A 27,941-nucleotide genomic window follows, 5' to 3' on the forward strand; every position below is an offset into this window, starting at 1 on the left:
TGAGTCTTGTTCAGACTCTACTGTTAAAACGTTAAGCTTCCACTCGTGAAGATCCATCGAGATCTCGGATTATGGAACTACTTCATCGTCGATTCAGCATCACAAGATCAGGTCCGTGTATCCGATCCGTTTGGAGCCTAGATGCCAATAGCAGTAAGTAGTCAACGGGTGGTTGTCGTCCTCGTCCTTGTTTCAAGAACCACCGACCTGAAGCCGTTCATGTGGCCCACCCTCCCGCTAGAGCAAGACGAAGGCGCCAGGACTCGTGCTGCATTCGACGATTCAACCAAAAAGTCAAACAAGCAGCGGGCGCGCCGCGAGGAGAGGAGGCCTGTTTACGTTCCATATGATATGTGATGTGAGGGGATACCCACGGTGTGGGCCCCCCACAAACCAATATTAGCCGTACAAGTCAACTTAGTAAAGGTATACGGCCGTCCATAAATCCGAACGAACCAAGTTGGGTGGGAGAAAGAGGGGGTCCACCTCGCACGTGCAGCGCATCGGATCGCACGCTCGAACTCGCACGAACAAAGAGGCATGCATCGCTCCCGAGTCTCGACTCCCCAGAGAAGGGAACGAGAGAGAGTGAAAAAGGAAAGTTTTTCCCGGGCCCTGATCTTTGGAGCGAGGGTTGACTGAGAGAGAGGAAAAACCAAAAAAGAAAACAAAAGAAAAAAAAAAAAGAGAGAAAAATGGGCAAGGTTGTGGCGGTGGCGGGGAAGAAGAAAGGAAGGCCGTCCCTCTTAGATCTACAGAAGCGCAACCTTCTCCAACAACACCCGCAGCAACAAGGAAATAAGCGAAACCCTAACCCTAACCCTCACCCTAACCCAAACTACACCAACTCCGCCGGCCATAGCCCTAACCCTAAGCCAGATCCGACCCCGCGGCGGATCACCAGAAGGCACGCCAGCCAGATCGAGCACAAGGATGAAGATGACGAGGATGATGATGATGATGAGGACGACGACGAGAAGAAGGAGAAGAAATTGAAGCTCGTCCTGCGATTGCCCCGCTCGTTCCACCCGCGCTCGCCTTCGTCTTCGGACCTCGTCGAGGCGTCCGGCTCGGCGTCGAACGATGAGTCGGAGAACGGAGAGAAGCCGCTCAAGAAGAGGAAGATCGACTCGGTTTCGGAGACGAAGAAGGCTGTGGTGTGCAACGGATCGGCGGGATATGGCGGCCAGGAAGCCGGATCGGTGCTTGCGAAGGTGAGTGTCTTTAGGGTTTTCGTGGATCCAAGATATGTGTGGATTGGATTTAAGAAATTCGATATCTTTCGCTGTCTTGATTCTCTTGTTTCTAAGTAGGAAGCAAACAAATATCTCGCTTTTGGGATACTCTTTGCAAGCTTCATGTTGACGTCCGCCCACCCTTCTTTTGTAGACAAATGGAAGAAACGTTTCTAATGAAACAAAACAGCTCCATTTATGGGAGAAAGATGTGAAATTTGAGGCTTTTACACTCTTTCCTTTCTAGAAAAATATTTGAAACTGTTAATTTCCTGATTCACCTGTCCTAATTTAAAAAAGATGAAACCTTTTCTGAGTACTGAGTGTTAGGGAGAGTAGAGGTGTGGAGGACGCTTCTTCACTCTGTTGATGCTGTAGAGGAATGGAGGATGCTTCTTCACTCTGTGGATGCTGTCGTTCGGGAATCTCATTTCTTTTGTGATGATTATTTAACTTGATTGTTCTATCTAGGGGAAGTCTTTTAGATTAATTACAAGAATTTTGTAATAAAAAGATTCTCATGGATGCCATTCTTTCGCTTTCATACTCTTGTTTGTTCACCGTTACGTCCATTCCAATTTGGAAAAGGATCTTGACTGGAAATCGGGCTATGTTAAGGGGTGGGAGTACCATAGTTACCAGAAGCTTCTTAAATCTTCGGAAGCATGAAACTTGAAAAATGGAAGGCTTTCTTCTTCCAATATGAAAATAAGCTTTCTTATATTGTAAATGTTTCTGAATTGGGAGTACCATAGTTACCAGAAGCTTCTTAAATCTTTGGAAGCATGAAACTTGAAAAATGGAAGGCTTGCTTCTTCCAATATGAAAATAAGCTTTCTTATATTGTAAATGTTTCTGAATTGGTAAAAGAATTGTACTTTCTTTTTAAGATTTATGCTTTATCGGTATAGTAGCTAGTTCTGGTTTTGTGTAATTGTTTCTCTGCCACTCTCTTGCCATATTCATACTTGTTCACTATTGTTCCTATATGATTCCAGATAATGTAACAACAAAGAATTATATAGAATTTCTTTGTCTTTTTGGTTTCTGTGGGACTCCCTCAAGAAACAAGAGGTCAATCTTGGGGCCTCTAGTGAATAAGCACGAGATTATTTTTTCTCCCTAATTCTTTACTTCACTTCATTTTCATTTCTTGTGGTGCCAATCTAACACAACCTTAGTTGTCAAAAGTGCTAGGTGGAGACTAGGGGGAAGACCCCTAAAAAGCCTAAGCAGGACTAGGTGGGACCAAAAGAATAAAACATTGAAAAAAAAGTAGAAATATCATAATAAATTGTTAAACTTAAGTGATAAACATATGATAATGAAGTTTAAATATGAACTTCAGTGAAATATATCACAAACTTCCTACATTTGCATAACATTAAACATAAACAAAAACAAAAACAATTATGAATAAAGCAAATATTGTTAAGCAAATATAACACAAAAAACAATTATGAATGAATCAAATATAATATAAATACAAACAGCTAGGAATGAAGCAAATATAACATAAAAGCAGACAATTATGAATGAAGCAAATATAACATAAAAGCAAACAATTATGAATGAAATAAATATAATATAAAAAAGACAATTAGGAATGACACAAATATACCATAAAAACAGACAATTAGGAATGAAGCAAATATAACATAAAAGCTGACAATTACCAATGAAGCTAAGACACTACTGCAGTGTGTGTGTGTGTGAAAAAACTGACTCATCTATTACAGATTTATATAATTAATCTGTATATATAAGTGAGTATAAACTAGTGTGTGTGAAAAAAGATACAAAGAACAAAAAGAATATATATATATATATATATATATATATATATATATATATATATATATATATATATATATATACACACACACACACACACAACATGACATGATTTACAGAATAATATAACATCCTAACGTGCATGTATATCTTTTTTCCACACAAATACACAGATTTATATAATTAATTAAATATATAACATATATATAACTGAAAAACATATTATATAACTGAGAAACTGATTATATAACTGAGAAACTGATTATATATTATCTAATATATATCTGTGAAAACACTGGTTATATATATATATATATATATATATATATATATATAAGAACTGGACATATTAGGCCCACTTTTCTGGTTCTGCCCCATAGTTTGAAGTGTTTTATGATAGATCTGAACCGTTAGATGTGTTTAGCATGCTTGATTTAGTGAGAATTGGCTTTTACATCATATTTTTTGGATGAAAAAATGTATTTTTATGAGCCGGGAAAATTTGATGCCTTCATAGCCATTGATTTTGGATCACAGGAAAAACCTGTATACAGGTCAGATTCCAGTGATCCAAAAGACGGTTTCCACTAAACAAAACCTATAGATCACATCTATGATATTAGATGTGAGAAAAACTATAAAAAGACTACGATTTTGAGGGGGAAGAATGGGGCAGAACAAGAAAGTGGGCAGAACCAGCACATTACTCTCTCTCTATATATATGTATATATGAAAAACTGAAAAATGAAAAAAAGGAAAAAGGAGGGAAAGAAAAGAAGGAAAAAAACAACAAAGTGACTGGAGGGTGAGAGCTTAGAGGAGGAGAAAAATAACAGAAAAAAAAAGAAAAGGAAAGGGGAAGGAAAAAGAAGAAAAAAGAAAAAAAGAGAAGAAGAGATGGTGGAGAAAAAAAGGAAAAAGGGGGAAAAAGAGAAGAAGAAGAGATGGTGGAGAAAATGAAGAAGAAGAAGCGATAAAAAATAAAGGAAAAAAGTAAAAAAAAATGCGTACCTCGGGGTGACAGGGACCTCCTCGCTGGCAGTGAACAGAGAGAGAGAGAGTAGTCTTCCCCCTTTATATTTGCCCTAAAGGGAAACAACTTTATTAAGTTGACCAGGTTTGGACTCAATGTAGTCAAATAATTAAAAAAAAGGACATAAATGTCCTTGGTGCTTAGGCAGGCACAACCTAGGTGCTGCCTAGGCAAGCTGGGTGACACCTAAGCGGGCAAAAAGGGCCCCATCGCCCAGACCCATAAGCTCCAGTGGTGGGGCTGCGCCTAGGCACCACCTTTGACAACTAAGAACACAATCACAATGCCTTATTTATATTTAGTTTATTTATTGTATTTTATCTGATTTGTTTTTCCAATATTTCGTTTGTATTGACAAAGGTGTCTCGAACGAATAGAGCACAATAAAATGTGATCGTAGATAATAAGATAAATAGATCTATTTTTAGCCTCATAGGTTTGTTCTTTTACTTCATTCAAAGTTCTGGTTTGACAGATTGGTTGTGACACAAGAAGTATTTTTTTCTAAAAATTCATTTTAAGTAAAGAAAACATGTTTTAACTATACTTTTTTTTTGCCATTTTCTGCTGGTTTTTATTTTTATTTCTTACCCGCTTCCCACATCCTTCATGCTTCACATGTTCAAGCATTTTTTAAACGCTCACTTATGCATTGCTTCTGACACCTCATGCTTCTTGCTTTTTGTCACAACCTTGATTGTTGCTATTTATTACTAATCTCTCTCTCTCTCTCTCTCTCTGTGTGTGTGTGTGTGTGTGTGTGTGTGTGTGTGTGTGTGTGTGTGTGTGTGTGTGTGTGTGTGTGTGTGTGTGATCATAAAAGTTTGATTTTTTGTTGGATTTTTTCAGGGGAAAATTTTGCTTTCTACTCAAACCTTTAAATGTTCTGAGGTGGCATTCTAGTCTTTTGCATCTGAGGAAAGATATACCGAAGATTGTGGAAACCATGAATTGAATACATTTGCATGATAACCCTGTGTAGCATGTTCACATTTTGTTGGCTTTTGGTATTATCAATTTTTATTTTTCAAGGACAGATATCCTGCAAAGTGGGTAATATAGATAAAAAAATTCATGTGAAGTGCTTGACTATTTATGATTAAAAGATATCTACGTCCATTCTTCATAAATTATTCTTATCGTTCATACTTCATAGTGCCTCTTGATCAAAATTCAATGTTTAACACACCCTTTTCCTTTTCGGGAAAGTAACCGTTACATCTTTGTTGAAGTTTCTAATATACCATTTTGTTTGTTTGTTTACTGAAAACTTATTCCTCCTTGTTTATCGTATATCGATTTCTTCTGGCAGCTCCGTTTATTTCTTTGATTCGAGCATCTACTATCGGATGATATGCAATACTCAAAATTGTCTTTTTCTATAGTTTAACATTTGGTTAAGGCTTTTTTTGTAGTTATTTTTTACTTCCAATGCTTCCTTTCCCTTCACCTTCTTCTCTTTTGCTTTCTATGCTTTATAATATTTTGCTTGAATGTTTTTTTTCTAGGTGAAAAAGCAAAACAGTGACCAGAAAGGCAGGGATCTTCCTCCAGGTGGAATTTAGGCTGCATTTTATTTTATTCTTTAATTATATATAATTGTTTATTACAAGTGTTTCTTTCCTGGTAAAATTTCTGCATGCCTGGAAAATTACTGTTTCTTGTTTATTTCAGCTGGAACACCATCTAGTTCTGTCGCTACAACACCTTTACCAAATGTGAAGCTGCTTCTTTTTATTCTTGAGCGGCTTCAGAAGTATGTGAGACATTTAGATGAAATGGCTGCTTGCTGTTTAGCATCCTATGTTTTTCATCATCTTTGGTCACATCCTTTTCCTTTTTGTTTTCTGATGTTTTCATCTCTTGTTCTGTTATTGCATATGAACTACAGAAAAGACACTTATGGTGTGTTCTCTGAGCCTGTGGATCCTGAAGAGGTGTGTTTTGTCATGGAATCTGTGCTGTTTTTTTTTTTAAATATTTTCTTCTGCCTTATTTCTTTAAATGCCTTCCATTATACTGAGAAAGATTAACCTACCAGCTACCAGATTATCATGATATTATAGAGCATCTGATGGATTTCAGCACTGTGAGAAAGAAGCTTACAACTGGAGTTTATACCACTTTTGAACAATTCGAGGTTGGTTAAGTAGAAGACACTTTAATATTTGGCCTCCTGTTATGTAGTATCTATCAGTTGGATAAGATGCCAGTTATTGTCTGCTTTTGTTTATCACTCGGATATATTTCTTTGGATTGCATTGAAATGTCTATTCACTTCTCATTATTCTTTGTTATTCGGACAATTGTGTGACATTTGTAGAGAGTATTTAGGCCTTCTATTTGTATTTAACTAGCTATTTGTTGACTGCCTTAGTGCTTATTTGTTCTCGATCATAAAGGAGGTTACCAGTTGTTTTTCTTATGGCATTGGTTCTCATTGAGACTTTGAAGAACTTGAGGGCTGGAAGACAGATTAAGTATATTTCTTTGGAATGTGTTCAAATGGTTATTCACTTCTCATTGTTCTTCATTATGCAGACATTTGCCTGCATTTGTGGAGAGTATTATGCCTTCTGTTTGTGTTTAACTAGCTATTTGTCAACCCTTTTAGTGCTTACTTGTTCTCGATCATAGACGAGGTTACCAGTTGTTTTTTCTTATGGCGTTGGTTTTGATTGAGACTCTGAAGAACTTGAGGGCTGGGAAACAAATTAAGCATTTCTCATCCATAAAAGCCAGATGTTAAAGGCCCTTAGATGCTAGATGCATACAAATTGGTGCCAGATGGTATTATTATTTCATTTGTTAAAGGAAGTCGGAGAACAGTTGGTTCTTTGTTCATCTATTAGCACCTATTAAGGGTTTGTATAGCAAAAGTTACTTTGAACCATGGTTATTGGAAGCTTCTACCTATGTTGAGACGCTAGCTTCTTGGAAAGCTGCTTTAGAAACTGGGAACTAAACACCTTTGTTGTTTGGTTCCCTTATCATGGAAGCATGCTTCCAATAACATCAGACTTTAAATATGAGAATTGAATTTTCAATGAAAACAATATATTTTCATAATGACATGATTCCTATAATAACACTACCATAGCTGACCTATTTTAAATAGATTGGAGAATAAACCTTAAATAACAATATATTTTCTGTAATTCTTGTACTATTATGTGATCTTTAAAAAGAACTTACTTTACTTTTCAAATGCTTCTTATTAACTTCTCGCTTCCCGCTTCATGTGTACTTATGAGCCCTTTGTTTCTTCCACTTCTCACATCGTTTCTCGATTTGTATCGTACAATACACCTTCGACACACTTTAAAAAGAATCGAAACTTATTTTTTAATTTTTGGGTTTTAAAGACCTCTTGAGGGCCGACTTCCTCATTTGTGTAGAGGCCAATAGAGGGGTATCCACACACCCTAGGAGTCATGAGAGAGATTTGGGAGCCGATCCGTGCTCAAGGGGGAGGGTTTTTGCGGTTTGCTCAAGTAAGAGTGCATATCCATCATTTTTTCTCTCAAGGAATTGTGTTAAGGTACAAAATCTCTATTACAAGTAAAATTACAAAACTACCCATTAATTTTTTTTTTGCATCGGGGGCTCACACCCCCGAATCCTCACCTTACGGGCAGGGGGCGCTGCCCCTTTCAACACCTTGCCAACTTTTTGCGAAGTTGGATCTGCAAAAATTAGGGATTTATATAAAGGTCGAAATCAGGCTCCACACTCCTCCAATAAAGATGGCATCAGATGATCCGGCATGGCAATGAGACAATCAAGTAATGAGTCAAAACCGATTGAAATTCGAGTTTCACTATTGCATATTTGTCTATGTAATATGAAAGTATGGGTCTTGTGGCATGTTCTTAATTGCAAGATATTTAATATTTTGCATTGTTCTTATGAGATAGTTGATGTTTGATGATGTCTTATGCAACTCATAGAGACATAAATGCTTCATATGTGGTTTTATGGTTGTATTTTATGCAATTCATCATTGTTTCATGTGTTGATTTTTTAGAGTTTTTGGTTTTTTTTTTTGTATTTTTTGAAAATTTTAAAATTTTGTATTAAAAAATTATGGTTTTTGTGATACGATACGTATCTTATTTTGGGCCTGATCGATACGATACTTACAACGTTGATTAGATGGTTAAAACAACCCTACAAATGTGATCTACATGGTTTGTTTAATAAAAAGCATATTTTGGATCATATCATTATGATGTATAAGGATTTTGGTAGGCATGAAAAATCAACGGCTCACAATGTGCCAAAATTTGACAAGTTAAAAATTCATGATCTTATTTTCAGAAAACACAAAGTCTGATTCTTAGCAACCTAACTATGTTTAACACGTCCGTAGGGTTACCTGGGGCACACCAAAACTTGGGGAATACCATCCGATCCCTCTCTCTCTCTCTATATATATATATATATGATATGGGTAAATATTGGCTACTATTGAACGTATGAAACTATTGAGTAGAAATCATTAGTCTTAAAAAATTTCCAATTTTTATAGATTAAATGTCATGGATGTGATCTACATGGTTTGTTTAGTAGGAAACTTATTTTGAATCATGTGATTATGACAAGTAATTAGGTTTTTAAAAGGGTTAAAAAATCAATGGCCCACAATGTGCCAAATTTCGTAATTCAAAAAATCATATTTTTACATCAGAAAAGCACGATCAAGGGCTTGATCCATTAGCAAACAAACCATGCTTAAAGGCATAAAATTGTTGAGCTGAAAACCATAGGTTCAAGCTTTATTGACTCAATCTGAACTCATAGATGTGTTCAACATTGTTTGTTTGCTAGGGATCAAACCTTAGTGTTATTTCAATCTAAAAATATGATTTTTTGAGTTGTAAATTTTTTTAGTGCATTGTGGGCCCTTGATTTTTGAACTCCTTAAAAGCTTACATGTCATAATTGTTAAATTGTGATTCATATATATATATATATATTGTAATACCCACTAGGGGTAAAATAGTCTTTTCGCATGTAACACACATATTCAAATGAATATGCTTTTCTTATTTTTCTTTTTTCTTTTTGTTATTATATTAAAGGAGGGGTCCACCATAGAGACGTTTGACCCTTCCAACGGTCGTAAATATGACCGTTGGAGGGGCTCCAACGTCTCTATGGGAGCCCCTCCATGGTTCTCATTTTGTCTATAAATAAGGGGCATTGTCCCATGTAATCCTTAAGCTTTTGTAAAGCTTTCTCTCTCAATAAAAGATTTTTTTTATGCCTTTGTGCTCTTTTGTGGGTGTTATTTTGTGCCTTTGTGCACATATTTTTCATTGTGAATATAGTGGGTTAATCAAGTCATTTTTGAAGATATTTTCACATGGTATCAAAGCAAGGTTTATAAGAAGCTAGCGTGTGTGCTGCAGTCATCGTGGTTGTTGCCTTGAAAAATGTGCCTACTCCTCATTCTTCTATTTTGATGTGGAAAGCTCTTGCAAACTTCTTTCCCTTTGGCGTGGTACAAGAATAGCTAAAGAAAAACCCGTTGGGGTGTGTATTCAATCATGCAGATTCTTGTCTCTAAAAAAACTTCTTCATGGCTGAAAAGAATTCACATTTCTCTCTCGGATTCATACTCAACGACTCAAACTATCATCTTTGGGCCGAAAATATGGAAGCCCATATCAAGGGTAAAGGGCTTTGGGGCTACATCAAAGGTACGATTCTGGAACCCGAGCCTAAAATTACTATAGTTGAAGAAGGAGATATATAAGTTCTTGATGAGAGGAAAGAGTGGAGGCTTTCGAAGAATACAATAAAAAACATGAAGAATTGGAAATGAAAAATTATAAAATTCTTTCATGGATTTGTTCTACGATTGAGACTAGGATTAATGCCAATATTTTAAAATTCAAGAAGGCATCTCAAGTTTGGGAATATCTTGAGAGGATGTATACCTCGAGAGATTTATCTCACAAATACTATCTTCAAAAAAGGGCTTTAACTCTTCAACAAGGAGAAATGACTATTAGAGAATATTTTGCCGAATTATCATCTATTTGGGATGAACTCGCTTTCCTTGAACAAAGGTGGAGTGGAGAAGCCATTAAACTACGACACAAACAATTAGAAGATCGTTTTTTCAATTTCTTGAATGGGCTTAGACCCAAATTTGAGCAGACAAGATCTTATCTTTTATCTTCTTTCACTTCTTCACCTCTAGAAGATGTTCTCACTAAACTAAGTGGGGAAGAAACTCAAATAGGAATGAGTAAATCCAATCAAAGTGTTTTAGCTATACCTTCAACCAAGGATGATAATGAAGGAGCCTGTGCTGTTTCTATACCAAAAAATAATTTAAAAACCTATAAGCCTCCTCACTTGACCACATTTAAAAATCAAAATCAAGGAGTAAGGGAAGAATGTGGCCAAAGTGGAAGATGAAACCAAGGAAAGGAGTATGGAAAAATTATTTGTCATTTTTGTAAAGAACCAGGACATATTAAGTCGGTTTGTCCAAAGTGGAAGAAGAAGGTGGCCATGTCTACCATATTTCAACCACCCTATGGAGCATTATCATTGAGTCAAGTCATGGAGGCCCTTCAACCCCTATTCAAAGGATCCATTTCTGGTGCCACCATATCAACTTTTTCTCCTCCCGGTAAGACTCCTTGGCTTTTAGATTCGGGTGCCTCCTTTCATATGACTCCAAATATTTTTGCACTTTCCGAATATACAAAAAATGTATTACCTTCTTTTGTCTCAACAGCAAATGACGTTTCTTTTGAAATCAAAGGATTTGGAAACTTTGAAAAAACAAGATTTTTTTATTCTCAAAGTTAGATTTATACCAAAATTAAATTTAAATTTGCTTTCGATCTGTCAATTCTCGAACTATGGATGAAATGTTACGTTCTTCAAATAAATGTTGGGTACAAGATCACCGGTCCGAGAAGTTGATTGGGGAAGGCTCTAGGAAATGAGATCTATACTACTTGGAGTTTCTACAAATTCCAAAACATTTTTTTTGTAATCTTGGGCCTCCCAATGTCATCAAGCTTTCTTATTTACATTTTGTTAAAGATCTTTGTAAAAGTGACTTCACTTGTAATGATTGTATTCTTAGAAAAATGAAAGGTTTGCTTTTTGAACAAAGATCTATGTTCACAACTAAACCATTTGAACTTGTGCATTCGGATGTATGGGGATCGGCACCCGTCATATCTAAAGGAGGATGTGCATATTACGTCATTTTTGTTGATGATTACTCTAGATATTGTTGGATATATTTCCTTAAACATAAACATGAGGTTTTTGCATCTTTTAAGACATATCATATGTTGATTAAAAATCAATTTAATGGTAACTTAAAAATTCTTAGAACAGACTCCGGAAGTGAATATTTTTCAAATGAATTTAAAAATTATCTTCAAATCAATAGAATTTTTCATAAAAAATCTTGTCCCAAAACACCTCAACAAAATAGTCTAGCCGAAATGAAACATAGAGATATAATTGAAACCACTAGAACTTTGCTTATTTCTCAAAATATTCTTAAAAGATTTTGGGCCGAGGCGGCTCTTGCATCCGTTTATCTTATAAATCGTCTTCCTTCAAAAATTTTTAAATAAGAACTCTCCTTTTGAAATTTTATATAAAAAAGAACCCGACTACAAAAGAATGAGAGTTTTTGGATGCAAATGTTTTGTTTTTACCGACAAACATGATAAACTCCCACCAAAAGCTTGTTAAAATATGTTAATATAGGCTAAGATTTACATATATGTATATGTATATATGTATACATATACATATATGTACATCTAATGTGCTGTAAACCGAAATACCCATCAAGGGTATTTTGGTACTTTCACTACAATAGGCTTCAGCCCAATGGGGGCTGACAATCCTTTTTATTTCTTCTATTTTTCTGGTTTTCTTTTTCTTTTTCAGTTTCTAGGTTTTTGTAACATTGGGCGCAACTCCAATGTGACTGTTGGAGCTACTCCCAGCGATCATTAATCTAACCGTTGGGAGCAGCCCAACAGTCACCTTGGGCTGCCCCCAATAGCCCTCTTGTTCTATAAATTGGCCTTGAAGGCCTTGTATTCTTGTAACACTCTTACGAGTGATTATATGCAATATTAACATTTGTTAGACCCTTGTGTGGGTAGTTCAGTGATTCAATCAAGCATTCCACTTGATTGAAAGTGTGTTCTTGCATGTGTATCAGATTTAATCCACTTTATTACATGGTATCAGAGCTTTGGTGTTCCAAAGGACGTCTGTTAGAAAGAAGATCGTGATCAAAAGGAGGATCTTAGACTTGGAAAAATTTTGGTTGTTGCATCGGGAAGCGGACCACCTAAAAAAGGCCTTGTATCATATTCTTTTTCTTTCTTCCTCTCTTTCTCACCTTCTCTTGTTTTTTATTTCCGCTTGTTGTAAATGGAGAATGAGAGGGAAATGATTGTCTCCATTCCCATATGCCTAAATGACACCAACTATGTGACGTGGGCATCCATAGTAAAACATAAAATATGAGAAAATGGGCTTTGGGGGTTTGTTGACGGCTCCGACAAGGAGCCTAAACTCATCCTTACAAAGTTTGAGAACGAAAAAGAAGTTGCACTTCAAGGAGACGAAATGGCTAAAGCCGTTTCCAAATATGAGAAAAGATGGAAGGAATGGAGGATGGGTCAATTCCAAAATTATTGGATGACTCGTCAATAGTGTGGGCATTCACAAATGTTCTAGTTTGGCGAAGTTTGACTTCGCTAGTGATGCTTGAAAATACCTTAAAGACATATATAGTTTTAAGGATATTGCACATATATGTAATGTCTAAAATAAAGTGAGGACAATGACTCAAGGGGAGATGAGCATAAGAGAGTACTACAATGCACTCTCTCTCCTTTGAGATGAATTGACTCTTTTTAAGCTAAAATGACATTGCCCACGAGATGTTGAACTCTGCGAAAATCAAATCAAAGCGGCACATTTTTATCAATTCATAAATGGACTTAGGCCCGAATTTGAAGGAACTAAGTCTACTTTTCTTCATAGAGGAGGGGTTCCTTCCATAGTTGAGACACTTGAAGAATTAACTATGGAAGAGAATAGGTTGAAAAAGCCATCCACTTATAAGGATAAAGAATCCGTGCTTGCTATGTCAAAGCCCGAAAATCATACGAAGAGTTATAAATCACCTCATTTTATAAGAAATGAGAATGGTAAAAACCCCAACAACTATGAAAAAAGTGATGATCATGAGTCAAATAAATATGAAAAAATTATTTGCTACAATTGCTATGAACCGTGACACATCAAACCTTTTTGTCCTAAAAGAAAGGAGGATTATAAAGAAGATAAAAGAGTGACTTCGGTTGAAAGAAGTGAAGTGGACAACTCCAAATGCATCAATTCGCTCTCCTTAGCTCAATTGATGGAGGCATTGCAACCTATATTTAAAGCTCAATTTCCTTATTCGGGAGCGATCGTATCGACAAGTGACAACCATAGTAAGACCTCTTGGATCTTAGATTTCGGTGCTTCATTCCATATGACCTTCAATGAGTCCCATATTGTCCGAATGCAAGTTTAACTCAAATGATTCTTGTGTTTCCACTGCCGATGGAACCTCTTTAAAAATCAAAAGTTTTGGTATTTATCGAAAAACACCTATATTTTATATACCGAATATTAGAGTAGTACCAAAATTAAATTTAAACCTCTTATCAGTTTCTCAAATTGCGGACTATGGTTGCAAAATAGTTTTCTTATCTAATGATTGTCTAATATAGGATTTCCAGTCCGGGAAGCCGATTAGGCAAGACCATAGAAGATGCGACCTCTATGTTATGAACAATCTTGAATTGCCAAAACAATTTTTTCGTAATTTTGTAGAAAATAAAGATGTAGAAATTTGGCACAAAAGACTAGGACATTCTAGTATGACCAAATTACAATTATTTCTATTTCTTTCAAACTGTAAAAGGAAAAATTTTGTATGTGAAGATTGCATTTTTGGCAAAATGAAATCTTTACCTTTTGGAACAAGACATCTTATAACTAAGAATCCATTTGAACTAGTGCATTCGGATGTGGGGGGCCCACACCAGTCATATCCAAAGGAGGCGTTTCTTATTATGTTGTGTTTGTAGATGATTATAGCAGACACTCTTGGATATTCTTTTTAAAACACAAATAAGAAGTATTTGATTGTTTTAAAAATTTTTATAGTTATATACAAAATCAATTTAACACCAATATTCAAATTTTTAGAACTGATTTTGGGGGAGAATGTGTCAAATTTTTTTAAAAATTATCTTGACTTAAATTAGATTGCACATAAAAAATTGTGTTCATACACCCCTCAACAAAATGGTTTTGCCGAAAGAAAGCATAAACACATTATTGAAAACACTTCTAGTATCTAGAAATGTTTCAAAATTTTTTTGGTCCCATGCTGCCCTTACGACAGTCTACTTGATAAATATAATGCCTTCAAAAAATATTGAGAACATTTCTCCTATTAAAAATCTTTGGAAAATGTCTCCAAATTACAAAAGACTGAGGGTTTTCGGGAGCAAATGTTTTGTTCTTACCAACAAAAATGATACTCTCCCCTAAAGCCATTCCTTATGTGTTTTTGGGCTATGCCGAAAACAAAAAAGAATGTGTTATGACATTGAAAGAAACAAATTATATGTTTTTAGAAATGTTACATTTTTTGAAAATGAAAACGGGTTTACCAAAGATAATATTCAAGAGAGTTGTGATTATTCGTTCCTCTTTGACCTAGTCAATGACAAGAGTGAAAATATTCATGAGAGTCAAAACATTCACGAGGTAAATGAGAATGTAAATATGAGTCTTGACAATATGGACCTATCTCACGATAATTTACAAACCTATGCTCGTCGTACTGAAGATCACTCACAAAGTGCTTTAAAAAGATACTCTCAATGCCAAGAAGAAAATCCTTCTAACCTTACAAAATCTATAAGAATTTTGAATGCTCCTAGTAGATTCGTATTGTATGATTCCTTTGAACCTAGGTTTAGATCTTGCCTAATGGCCATTCACTCGTATTCCGAACCTCAATCATATCATGAGGTCAAACACCGACATGAATGGATTAAGGCCATGAATGACGAGTTAGAAGCATTAGAAAAGGCTAAAACTTGGGAGATCCAAATATTACTTAAAGAAAGAAAAACTATAGGATGCGGATGGGTTTACAAGGTAAAAACCAAATATGACAGAACATTAGAAAGATATAAGGCTAGGTTAGTAGCCAAGGGACATAGTCAAGAATATGAGATTAACTATGATGAGATATTTGCCCCAGTTGCTCGCATGACTACTGTTAGAACTCTCATTGCTATAGTATCGATTAGGAAATGACCTATATTTCAAATGGACGTTAAAAATGCCTTTCTAAATGGTAACCTAGACGAAGAACTATACATGAATCCTCCTCTTGGTTTGTCTTTAACATATGGAAAAACCCTTCGATTACGTAAGGCCTTTTATGGCTTAAAGCAAGCTTCAAAAGCTTGGTATGATAGGTTCAATGATGTGATGACACAACTTCATTTCAAATCTTGTTTTACTGTTAAGTCTTTTAATGCAGGAATGGTGATTCTACTACTGTACGTAGATGATATGATAATCACAAGAGATGATAAGAAGGGAATTAACCATATCAAAGATGTGCTTAAAACCAACTTTGATATGACAGATCTTGGTTTTTTACGATATTTTTTCGGAATAGAAGTTGTTTACTCAAATTGTGGTTATTTTTTGTCAAAGACTAAATATGCAGCGGAGATCATTAAAAGATCATGACTCTCAGATGAGAAATTAGTCGATACTCCGGAAGTCATAAATGCCAAAATGAAAATAGATGATGGAGAGCCCTTGCAAGATCCAACGCCCTACATACAGATGATTTAGGCTTTGTCTTACATCTCTATTACCCGCCTTGATATATCTCATGCTATTCATTCTGCTAGTCAATTTCAGCATGCTCCCACTACAGTGCATATGAGTGTTGTAATGAGAATTGTTAGATATATTAAAAAATCTGTTAACCTTGGCTTGTTTTTATCATCCTCTTCCTCACTAGAAGTCATTGTATATTCTGACTCTGATCAGGGAGGGGATGTAGACGCTCAACCACTGGTTTATGTGTTTTTGTAGGTGATTCTCTAATCTCATGGCGATGCAAAAAGCAGAAGAAGGTATCACTCTCCTTGACTGAAGCTGAGTATGAGCCCATGACGACCACTACGTCTGAGTTAGTTTGGTTGAGACAACATTTCGAAGACGTGGGGGTTCATACTACATAACCTTTAAAATTATGGTGTGACAACAAGAGTGCTGTTTACATTGCAAGCAATCATACATTTCATGAGAGAACAAAACACATTGAGATGGATTGCCACTACGTTCGTGAAGCGTTCCTACAAAAGACTATCACATTACCCTATGTTCCATCAGAATACCAACTCGCAGACTTCTTCACCAAAGCGCTACCATCATCCAGATTCCACTTTCTACTTGGCAAACTCTCGATGGTTGTACCATGAGTTTGAGGGGGGGTGTTAAGATATGTTAACATAGGCTAAGATTTACATATATGTATATGTATGTCTAATGTGTTGTAAACTGAAATACTCATCAAGGGTATTTCAATACTTTCACTACAATAGGCATCAGTCCAATAGGGGCTGACAATCCTTTTTATTTCTTCTATTTTTCTGGTTTTATTTTTCTTTTTCAGTTTCTAGGTTTTTGTAACATTGGGAGCCGCTCCAATGTGACTGTTGGAGCTGCTCCCAACGGTCTGACCGTTGGGAGCAGCCCAATAGTCACCTTGGGCTGCCCCCAATGGCTCTCTTGTTTTATAAATTGGCCTTGAAGGCCTTGTATTCTTTTAACACTCTTATGAGTGATTATATGTAATATTAACATTTGTTAGACCCTTGTGTGGGTGGTTCGGTGATTCAATCAAGCATTCCACCTGATTGAAAGTGTGTTCTTGTATGTGTATGGGATTCAATCCACTTCATTACAAAGCTATCCCTTGTGCATTTCTTGGATATTCCGAAACACAAAAAAGTTTTAGATGCTATGATATTAAAAATGACAAATTATATGTTTATAGGAACGTAACATTTTTAGAAAATGTTAGTGGTTTTGAAGAATGTGAACCTCATAGAGCTAATATGAATTACTCTTTTTTGTTTGAGTTGTTATCTATAAACGATGATATTTCTAGTGATGATGAAATCCTAGTGATATGAAAATGTAGAAGAGAATAACAACTCTCCTTATCAATATTTTGAACAACCTACCGAAGAAGAAACATCTATTGATCCTATCATCTATATACATAGAGATAAAAACACTTTTAGAAGTGCGATTAAGAAATATAGTGAAACTAGTGAGCGTACCTCTACAAATAATCTAAATCCTCATAGGACAGAAAGAGCTAGAAGAATTCCTTCTAGATTTATATCCTATGAATCTTTTTCACCTAAACATATAGCATACCTTAGTGCCATTTATTCATATGTGAAACTTAAAATCTTTGAAGAAGCCAAGAAAATTGTAGAATGGAGGGAAGCCATGGATAATGAACTTAGAGCTTTTAGAAAGGCTAAAACTTAAGAATTTAAAGATCTACCTAGTGGAAAGAAGACAATAGGATATAGGTAGGTTTTTTAAGGTCAAGACTGATGGGTCTTTTGAAAGGTATAAAGCTCATTTAGTTGTCAAAGGGTATAGTCAAGAATATGGAATAAACTACGATGAAACTTTTCCTCCTATTGCACGTATGGTTACTGTTAGGTGTCTTATTACTATTGTCTTAATTAAAAATGAAACATATATCAAATGGATGTTAAAAATGCTTTTTTAAATGGTGACCTAAATGAAGAAGTCTATATGGATGTTCTTAAAGGTAAAGTTCTTCGTTTGCGGAAAGCTCTTTATGGCTTGAAACAAGCTCCCAAGGCTTGGTATGATCGGTTTGATAACTTAATGATAGAAAATAGTTTTATTTCATGTTATACTGACACAACCTTATTTGTCAAGAAATCCAATGAAGGAATCGTGATTTTATTATTATATGTTGATGATATGCTAATTACATGTGACGATACTAAAGGGATTAAGAGTATCAAGTCTATATTAAAAGAAAAATTTGAAACGTCACACTTAGGATTTTTGACATACTTTTTAGGCATAGAAGTTGCCTACTCTCACATGGGTTATTTCTTATCTCAAACTAAACTTATATTTGAGATTATTGACAGGTCAGGAATTACAGACGCTAAAATTTGGGAAACCTCTTAAGTGGTAGGAACTAAGTTAAAGATTGATGATGGGTTTTTTCTAAAAGATCCCACTCCATACATGCAACTTGTTGGATCTTTGATGTATTTTAGCATCACTAGACCTGATATTTCACATGCTGAACATATTGCAAGTCAATTTCAGCATGCTCCTACATCAGTTCATATGAGTGTAATTCTTCGAATTATCAGATATATAAAAGGATTTATACATAAGAAGTATTTCTATCTTTATCTTCTAAGCTAAATTTAATTGCTTGTATTGACTCTGATTGGAGAGGTGATCCAAATAACTGTCACCCCAGTGTGTTCTTAGGTGAATTATTAATTTTTTGGAGATGCAAGAAGCAACAAAAGGTACCCCTCTCATCTACTGAAGCCGAATACCGAGCCATGACAACTACAACCATTGAGATTGTGTGGATTTGCCTGCTGTTGGAAGATATGGGGATTCATGTTCAAGGACCCAGAAAGTTGTGTTGTGATAACAAGAGTGCAATATATATTGCCAAGAGCCACACTTTTTATGAGCGCACGAAGTATATCGAGATGGACTGTTACTATGTTAGAGAAGAATATCTGAAGAAAGTTATAGATCTGTCTTATATAACATAAGAATATCAACTGACTGGCTTTTTTACCAAGGTGCTCTGTTCTTCTAGATTCAATTTCTAACTTTTGATCATTACACCGTAAGTTTGAGGGGGTGGTAAATTGTAATATATATATATATATATATATATATATATATATATATTGTAATTCTCGCTAGGGGTAAAATAGTCTTTTCATATGTAACACACATGTTCAAATGAATATGCATTTCTTTTTTATTTTTTTTTGTTATTATATTAAATGAGGGATCCACCACAGAGACGTTGGACCCCTCCAACGGTCATAAATATGACGGTTAGAGGGGCTCCAAAGTCTCTATGGGAGCTCTTCCTTGGGTCCCATTTTGTCTATAAATAAGGGGCATTGCCCCTTGTAATCCTTAAGCTTTTGTAAAACTCTCTCTCTCAATAAAAGATTCTTTTTTATGCCTTTGTGCATTTGTGCTCTTTTGTGAGAGTTATTTTGTGCCTTTGTGCACATATTTTCTATTGTGAATATAGTGGGTTAGTCGTCTTTGAACTTTATCTTCTTGAAGATATTTTCATAATAATCACATGATTGAAACTCTTTTTTTATTAACCGAACGTTATAGATCACATCCATAAGGTCCAATCTACAAAAAATTCTAAAGAATATGAAAAGAAGGTGATTCATACTCAATAGTTTCGGTCCTTCAATGACAAAAAATATTAACTCTCTCTCTCTCTCTCTATATATATATATATATATAGGGTAATTAGAATATGCAAACCAACAAACGACGGGGAGGCCGTTCGGCGGGGAAGGACGGCAGGGAGGAGAAGGAAGGAGCAGTGGGGAGGCAGAGGAAGGGGCGGTGGTGGAGACGGTGGGAGGAAAAAGGGAAGAGAAGGGTTTGCACATGAGCAATTTCTGTTGTGTTTGCTGGTTTACATATTCTAATTACCATATATATATATATATATATATATATATATATATATATATATATATATAGAGAGAGAGAGAGAGAGAGAGAGAGAGAGAGAGAGAGAGAGAGAGACCTATAAGTGTTTGATGATATGTCGGATGAAAGCGTCGCTGTTGATTGCACGCGAACACATGGAAAAATGAGAATTAGCGGAATCTCTGGGTGGAAAAAAATGAGAATCAGCGGAGGTTCAAAACTGTCACTAATTTTCATTAAAAAAAGAATTGAGTTCGAAGGGAAACCCTTTCGAACATACGGGTTTTCATATATATTTATATATATATATATATATATATATATATATATATATATATATATATATATATATATATATATATATATATATATATATATATATATAATGTGCTCGTATGGCTCCATTAGGCCCATTAAAAAATCATAGTTTTTTGGTATTTTTTCTCATATCTAACATCATAGATGTGATCTATAGGTTTTGTTTAGTGGGAACTGGTTTTTGGATCACCGAAATGACCTGTATGCAGGTTTTTCTGGTGATCCAAAATCAATGGCTATGAAGGCATGAATTTTTTTGGCTCACAAAAATACATTTTTTTGTCGAAAAAACATGATCCACGAGTCTATTCCTACTAAATTGAGCATGTTCAACACATCTAACGGTTCAGATCTATCATAAAACACTTCAAACTATGGGGCCTAATGGGGCAGAACGAGAAAAGAGGGCCTAATATGTTCAATTCAATCTCTCTCTCTCTCTCTCTCTCCTTCTATATATATATATATATATATATATATATATATATATATATATATAAGGGGGGCCATCCAACCAAAGGAAGGTACAAACCGTTGAAACCACTTTCAAAATTCATATCTGAAAGCATTTTTTGGCAAATTTGGCCACACAGATGTGATTTTCATGATAAAAAACCTAAGAACTCACTGTTATTGTGAAGTTTTTTAATGTATAGATTAGATTTTTATGATCTAGAAAACTTCAAAAATTTCAAACCTTTGATTTTTAGCACATTATAAAATCCTACGTACACATAAAAAACATTCGCTACAAGAGCTGGTTCTTAGGTCTATGACCATAGAGATTGCATCCGTACGGTCATATTTGCCAAAAAAAACATTTTTGAAATTGATTTTCAAATGTGGTTTGGATAGTTTGGACCTTCCTATAGTTGGACAGTCCCCATTCCCTATATATATATATATATATATATATATATAGAGAGAGAGAGAGAGAGAGAGAGAGAGAGAGAGAGAGAGAGAGAGAGAGAGTAATGCGCTGGTGCTGCCCCTTTTCTTGTTTTGCCCCGTTAGGCCCCTTCAAAAATCATAGTTTTTTGCGTTTTTTCTCACATCTAACACCATAGATGTGATCTATAGGTTTTGCTTAGTGGGAACCGGCTTTTGGATCACCAGATTCACCACCTGTATACAGTGTTTTTCAGTGATCCAAAATCAATGGCTATGAAGGCATCAATTTTTTCCAGTTCATCAAAATACATTTTGTTGTCGAAAAAACATGATCCAAGAGTCAATTCTCACTAAATCTAACGGTTCAGATCTATCATAAAACACTTCAAACTATGTGGCCTAACGGGGCAGAACGAGAAAAAGGGGGCCTGATATGTTCAGTTCTCGTGTGTGTGTGTGTGTGTGTACATAGGGGGGGGGGGGGGGCAGAACTGGGCTGTAGCCCAGTCCTGCCTCCCGGCCCAGTTATTTTTTTTAAAAGCCCAGTCCTAGCCCAGCCCTGATTCCATATGAAATAGATTTTTATCCATTTTTGTAGCCCAGTCCAAGTCCAGCCCTGACTGCAGCAAATAGTTTGATTTGTCCATATGAAATAGATTTTTATTAATAATTGTAGCCATTTTTTATTTTATCTCAAAAAAAAATTTTCGGGGGCGCTGCCCCCGAAGCCCAGACTATCACACCATTTTTTTTTGCTACACCCTGTTTGGCCCTCCCCCCCTCACATGAATCCTAGCTACGCCCCTCTCTCTCTGTGTGTGTGTGTGTATATATATATATATATATATATAGTCACTAGAATATGAAAACTGAAAATATGAGAGCTACCATGTGAATTGCGATTTTCATGGATTTGTTGTTCTTTTCTCTTTAATCTAACCATATGGATGCGATCTACATGCTTATAAGGACTACCTCTTGAATCATCCGATTATGATGCTCAAACAAAATTTTTAAAGGCTTTAAAATCAATGACTCATAATCTTCATAAAATATTCAAGCATCCAAAAATCGTATTTTTTCATTGAAAACACATTGTGTCCAATAGTTGATTCTTAGAAAAGTCACCGTGCAGAACACATCTACATACTTGGATTTGCAAAAAAAGTGCTGGAAATGCCCAGTTTACACAGCCGTTCTCATGTTCCAGTGAACATGTATATAGAGAGTAGGGTGCAACTTTGAACTCATAAGTAGTTCGACATTACGTCGGACGCAACACGTGCCGCTGATCGCACATGTTAATTTTTCGTTTTTAGATCTGTTTTCCACCTAGACCTTTAGCAGCGGTCCAAGATCACCGCTAAAGGTCCAAAAGGCGGAAAAGATACAATCGGACGCCTCTGGCGCATCTGACCTCGTTCGATGCCAGAGGCGTCCGATGATACTGTTGTTCATATATATATAGTAGTAATGATAGGGTGCGCTTCAGAATCACCTACTACCACCTAGCATATGCTTTAATATTTCAAAATTCTTGAGTTTTTTGTTGTTGATCAGACCCTATAGATGTGATCTAAATGCATTTTTGAGTAGAAAACAAGTTTTGGATTTCGTGATTGTATGAACATGTAGGTTTTTTAAGATTTTAAAAAATCAACAGCCCACAATGTACCAAAATTTCATGACACAAAAAATCCGACTTTTACATTCAAAACCATGATCCAAGGGATGTTTCCTGTAAAGTAAATTGTTGAATACATCTATGTTGTCTGATTGAGAAGGTGCAACCTCCATCTATGGTTTCTACTAGGTGGGTGTCTGTGCTCCTGGATAGGGCTGAACAATGGACCGGGTGGGCAGCCCACACGTAGACCCATTGCTGGGCTCGGATCGGCTGGACTGGTCTTGGCCCTGGTGTTTGTAATAGTGCCCGACCTGTACCGGGCCTAGGCCGAGCCTGGATTTTGGTCGGTCGTACATGGGTCAGGCTGCAGGCTGACACGAGGTGGCCTGACCAGCCCAAGTATATTGTGTCTATGTGTGACAATTTGGTCATATACGTGCCTTCACTGGGCCTGTTTCCTCTTAGAGTTGGATTTGGTGGTGCCTGAATCGAATTATAGATAAACCAGACTTAAACCACATGGATCCACCATGGATGCATCTAATTTGTCTTGACCTACCGACTTCTAAGTGGTATTTATGTTAAAAGTTGTTTTATGTAGTTTGTCATTCAAACAACTTAAGTGTTTGTTGCTTATTTTCCTTCAGAAAGAAAGAAAAAACTCAAGGGCTGTTTATAGAAAATAGAAAATAAAGTCTGTTTCATATTCGTTTTGTATAGTAAATTTAATTATGTTTAAACTTGGGCTATATCTCTGAACGTCTTCCACTTGTCACAGTCATACGAACTTACTCGACATATGATGTTTGATGATTATTTGTTGAACTTTTCTATAAAATAACACATTTCTTTTTTCTTTCTAGATGTAAAACCGTGTTTATCATAGATGACTTTTTTGGTGTATTGAATAACTAATTTTGTTAGTAGATAAAAAGATAGAAAAACTTTTCTTCCCTTTCTATTTTGAAATGGGGCACTAAGCCTTCTTGAAAAGGAAACTGTTATAAAGATTTGGTATGTTTAGGTTCATGTCTTTCTTGCATGTGACTGAAGTTGAATTACATGGTTTAGAAATCTTGATAATACTGTCATAGTACTGTGCATTGGGATTTTCTACCATTCAATTAGTGATTCTTTTATTTTTAGGTTCTGAGATCTCTGTTGTTTATGTGCAGAGTGATGTGTTCTTGATATGCTCTAATGCAATGCGATACAATGCACCTGAAACCATCTATTTTAGACAGGTAGAGGCACAGTGTTATGGATTTGTATATACATGATTGGACTTTACATGTCTGCTTCTGGTTATCCAACTTCAAACCTTATCTTCTTCATCCAGGCACGGTCTATTCAGGAGCTAGCAAAGAAAAATTTTCAGAATTTAAGACAAGATGGTCATGGCACAGAACAGGATTCCAGACCTCAGAGGGGTAGACCTAGCCTGGTAAAGAAATTCATGCGGCAGTCTGCTGGCAAACCTCCCTTTGAACCTGCTGGTTCTGATTCAGATGCCACTCTTGCTAATGCTGGAGATAATGCTGTCTGGTCTAACACTTCTAATGAGGCTATGAAAAAATCTTCTGTTGCTGAAAAGCCTTCCAGTCTTCCAGATGCTTCTGGAAGGGCTTCCCTAAACTTTCGTAACAGTGATTCAAGTACATCATTGATAGAGAAGAATGACGAACCTTCAGGTCTGCAATTGTGTATGCTTAAAAGTTTGGATGCAGTTTAGGCATTGCATGCTGTGTAATTAAAACCAACTGTAGTAGCAAAAAGGAAACCACAATTTGTATAATAACAAATCTCTCTCTCTCTCTCTCTCACACACACACATATTATTCATGCTTCATAATACAACAACAACTACGCCTTCATCCCAAAACAATTGGGGTCGGCGATATGAACCAACAAAGAAAATCATTTTGGGTCTTCCACATGAATCCTTCTCCTCCATTCATTTCTATCCAATGCCATGTCCTCGGTGAGGTTCAAAGCATTCATATCCTTTCCTATCACCTCCATCCATGTCTTCCTAGGCCTACCCCGACCTCTTTTAACTAATATATTTTCCCATTTCTCCATCCTTCTAACTGGAGCATCATTAGGCATTCGTCGAATATGTCCAAACCACCGTAAACGATTCTCTCTCATCTTATTTTCACTGGGTGCAACGCCTACCTTCTTACGTATCTCCTCATTCCGAATCTTATCTTTTATTGTATTTCCACACATCCATCTCAGCATACGCATCTCAGCTACACTCATTTTTTGAATATGATGTCTCTTGGCAGCCCAACATTCCGTACCATATAGTAAAGCGGGCCTAATAGTCGTCCTATAAAACATTCCCTTCAAGCGCAATGGCATTCTACGATCGCACAACACTCCAGTTGCACTCTTCCATTTCATCCACCCAACCTTTATCCTATGATTTACATCTCCATCAATTTCTCCATACTTTTGAATGATAGATCCCAAATATTTGAAAGAATCATCCACCGGTATTTCTTGCTCACCAAGCTTCACTACACTCCCATCTCTATTTCGTTGTTTACTAAATCGACATTCCATGTATTCTGTCTTACTCTTACTCAACTTAAAACCTCTTGCTTCCAATGTCTGTCTCCATAATTCTAACTTAGCATTAACCCCAGCTCTAGACTCATCAATCAAAACAATATAATCAGCAAACAACATACACCACGGCACATTTTCTTGAATTGATCTCGTAAGCTCATCCATCACTATAGCAAATAGGAAAGGGCTTAAAGCAGATCCTTGATGTAACCCAACCGTTATAGGAAAATTGGTTGTCACCCCTCCACAAGTGCGGACATTGGTTCATGCTTCATAATGTTGTTTCTAATTTCCAGTTTTAGTAGTACAATTATGGCATTGTCTCTAACAATTTTCTTCTTTGTCAGGTGCCATTCATAGAGGAATGAATCTAAAACATGGGAGGAAACCCTTTGTTTCAGAAGAAAACCGTCGTGCAACCTATAAACTCTCAAATCAATCTGCTGCCAGACCTCATCCAGCATTTAGTATCTTCGATGTAGAAAAGAAGCAATTGATACCCGTAAGCAAAGTAAATTGCTAACAGTTTTTTTTTATAGAGTAGGCTGTGCATATCATTCTAGCACTTGATTGACAGAGGATGGCCATAGGAGTCCAATAGACTTTAAAGATAGTTGTTTAACAGAACTTGATGGGTATATATGTGTCATCTTGTTGTTTGACTTGTGTCTGAGTTGAGATATAGATCAACCTGGAGACGCTTGCCCTAGTGTTGAGTCCAGACTGGGATTTAGAACATGGTTATTCATTCAATCTGCTTTTTCTATGTACCTGTTCATGTGCTACTGAGGAAGGCGTGGCCCCCTAAAACTTTTTGGTCCTCTTGCTGATGTTTTACTTAAGATTTGTGAAACATTGATTTCGGAAAAATATTGGCTACTAATGAAAGGTAAGGAACTAATAAGTAGAAATCACTCTTAAAAAATTTTCATTTTTTTGTCGATCAAATGTTATGGACGTGATCTACATGATTTGTTTAGTAGGAAACTCTTTTTCTTTAATCATGTGATTATGACAAGTAATTAGGTTTTTAAAGGGGTTCAAAAATCGACAGCCCATAATGTGCCAAAATTTCATAACTCAAAAAATCTCATTTTTACAGCAGAAAAGCATGATTTGATCCTTAGCAAACAAACCATGCTGAACACATCTATATGGTTAGATTGAGTTGATACAACTTGCCCTTCTGATTTCTAGCTCATTAATTCCTTACCTTCATTAGTAGCAAATATTTTCCCATTTATTTCATAATTGGTTTTGTGCTTATAGTTTAGATTAACCAGGTTGGCCTTCACATCGAACATGCATATGCAAGGAGTTTAGCACGGTTTGCTGCTAGCCTTGGGCCGGCTGCTTGGAAGGTTGCTGCACGGAAGATACAACGAGCTCTTCCTCCTGGAATGGGGTTTGGTCCTGGGTGGGTTGGAGAAAGTGAAGCTCCACCCAACAGAAAATCCCCTGTGAAAGCTGTGCCTGCTGATACTGCACCATCCATTGATTCAAAGCATGATGTACCAGAGACTCATGAGTCCCCAAAAAACCCAGTTTTTGAAGGCCATCTAACCCCCAAGATCTCTCCTGGGCATGAGCCTGCTGGGAATCGTGTGGGAGATGCTAAAGGGGGTGTTGGAAATGCAAGAATCTTAAACAAGGAGAACGGTAAGACTTTATTCAACCCTGGGATTCATAGCGCCAAGCTTCCTTTCCAGCATCATCAGATCTCTGGTATTCAACCCTCTCTTAATGGCTTCACTGGTGGATTCTCTCTGCCCCATATGGTTAAGCAAGTTCAGGGAAGCCCTGCTATGCAATCAATCAGGCCTACTCGGCAACAGGAAAACGTGGGCCTAACAAACTTGAAGCCTGGTATAGAGGCAGTATCATCACGCCTCCTTGATACAGTTACTAGAAACAACGTTGTTTACATGGTACCATCAAAGCAGTTGGAACCAGAGCAGTCTAGACCACCTGCAGGAGATGAGAAAACACCAGTGCACTGTTCAGATAATTCTAAACCAGAAAACACATCAGCAGGACCTGATCATAATGACTATCAAGCTTGGTATGGGAATAACACCCGTCTGCAAGCCTCCTGGCGAGGATTGTCGTTGCATCGGAAACCAGATTCAGTCCCACCAGATCTAAACATCGGGTTCCATCCCCCAGCTTCTCCAATACCGCAAAATTCAGGTGTACTGGTGGATTCTCAGCAGCCTGATTTAGCTCTACAACTTTGAAGCGCTTTAATCTCAGTGTATTTGTTGACACGAAGGTGTCAGGCTTCGACTCCCAGTACACTCCATTCAAGGTTTTAGTGTTGGGTGAGCACTGAGGATCATAAACTGTTGACGGACGGTGGGAAGTGAAGGGGAAGAAAGAAGGTTGGAACACATTGTGTTGTAAAAGATTAGCTGCCTGTACAGATTAGTGTACCAAATTTCAAGATGCAGGCTTTTGCCATTTGTATCATTGAAATTAGTGATTTAAGTTTTGTTCTGGCATCGCCGTCTAATCTTTGTTGTATATTTTATATGGAGGTACTGAATGCTTCAGGGTGGAGGGCTTTGCAAA

General features: G+C 36.5%; 1 protein-coding gene across 2 annotated transcripts; it reads left to right on the top strand.

Annotated features, from left to right (window-relative positions):
- Positions 1-617: 617 nt before the first annotated feature.
- Positions 618-27,941, top strand: LOC149835786 (uncharacterized). Of its 2 annotated transcripts, none has more exons than XM_090008746.1 (9): positions 618-1,214; positions 5,572-5,617; positions 5,738-5,819; positions 5,955-6,000; positions 6,105-6,203; positions 23,969-24,037; positions 24,133-24,484; positions 25,718-25,872; positions 26,654-27,941. In XM_090008746.1, the coding sequence occupies exons 1-9, from the start codon at positions 696-698 to the stop codon at positions 27,605-27,607; spliced, it is 2,322 nt and encodes a 773-aa protein (XP_089864872.1). In that variant the 5' UTR covers positions 618-695; the 3' UTR covers positions 27,608-27,941. The 2 variants fall into 2 exon arrangements, with proteins under 2 accessions (XP_089864872.1, XP_089864871.1); XM_090008745.1 differs by having other exon boundaries at positions 625-1,214; positions 25,718-25,881; positions 26,654-27,742.

The sequence above is a fragment of the Nuphar pumila genome, chromosome 6 (genome assembly GCF_984573655.1).
Source record: "Nuphar pumila chromosome 6, dmNupPumi1.hap1.1, whole genome shotgun sequence".
Taxonomy (NCBI): Eukaryota; Viridiplantae; Streptophyta; class Magnoliopsida; order Nymphaeales; family Nymphaeaceae; genus Nuphar; species Nuphar pumila.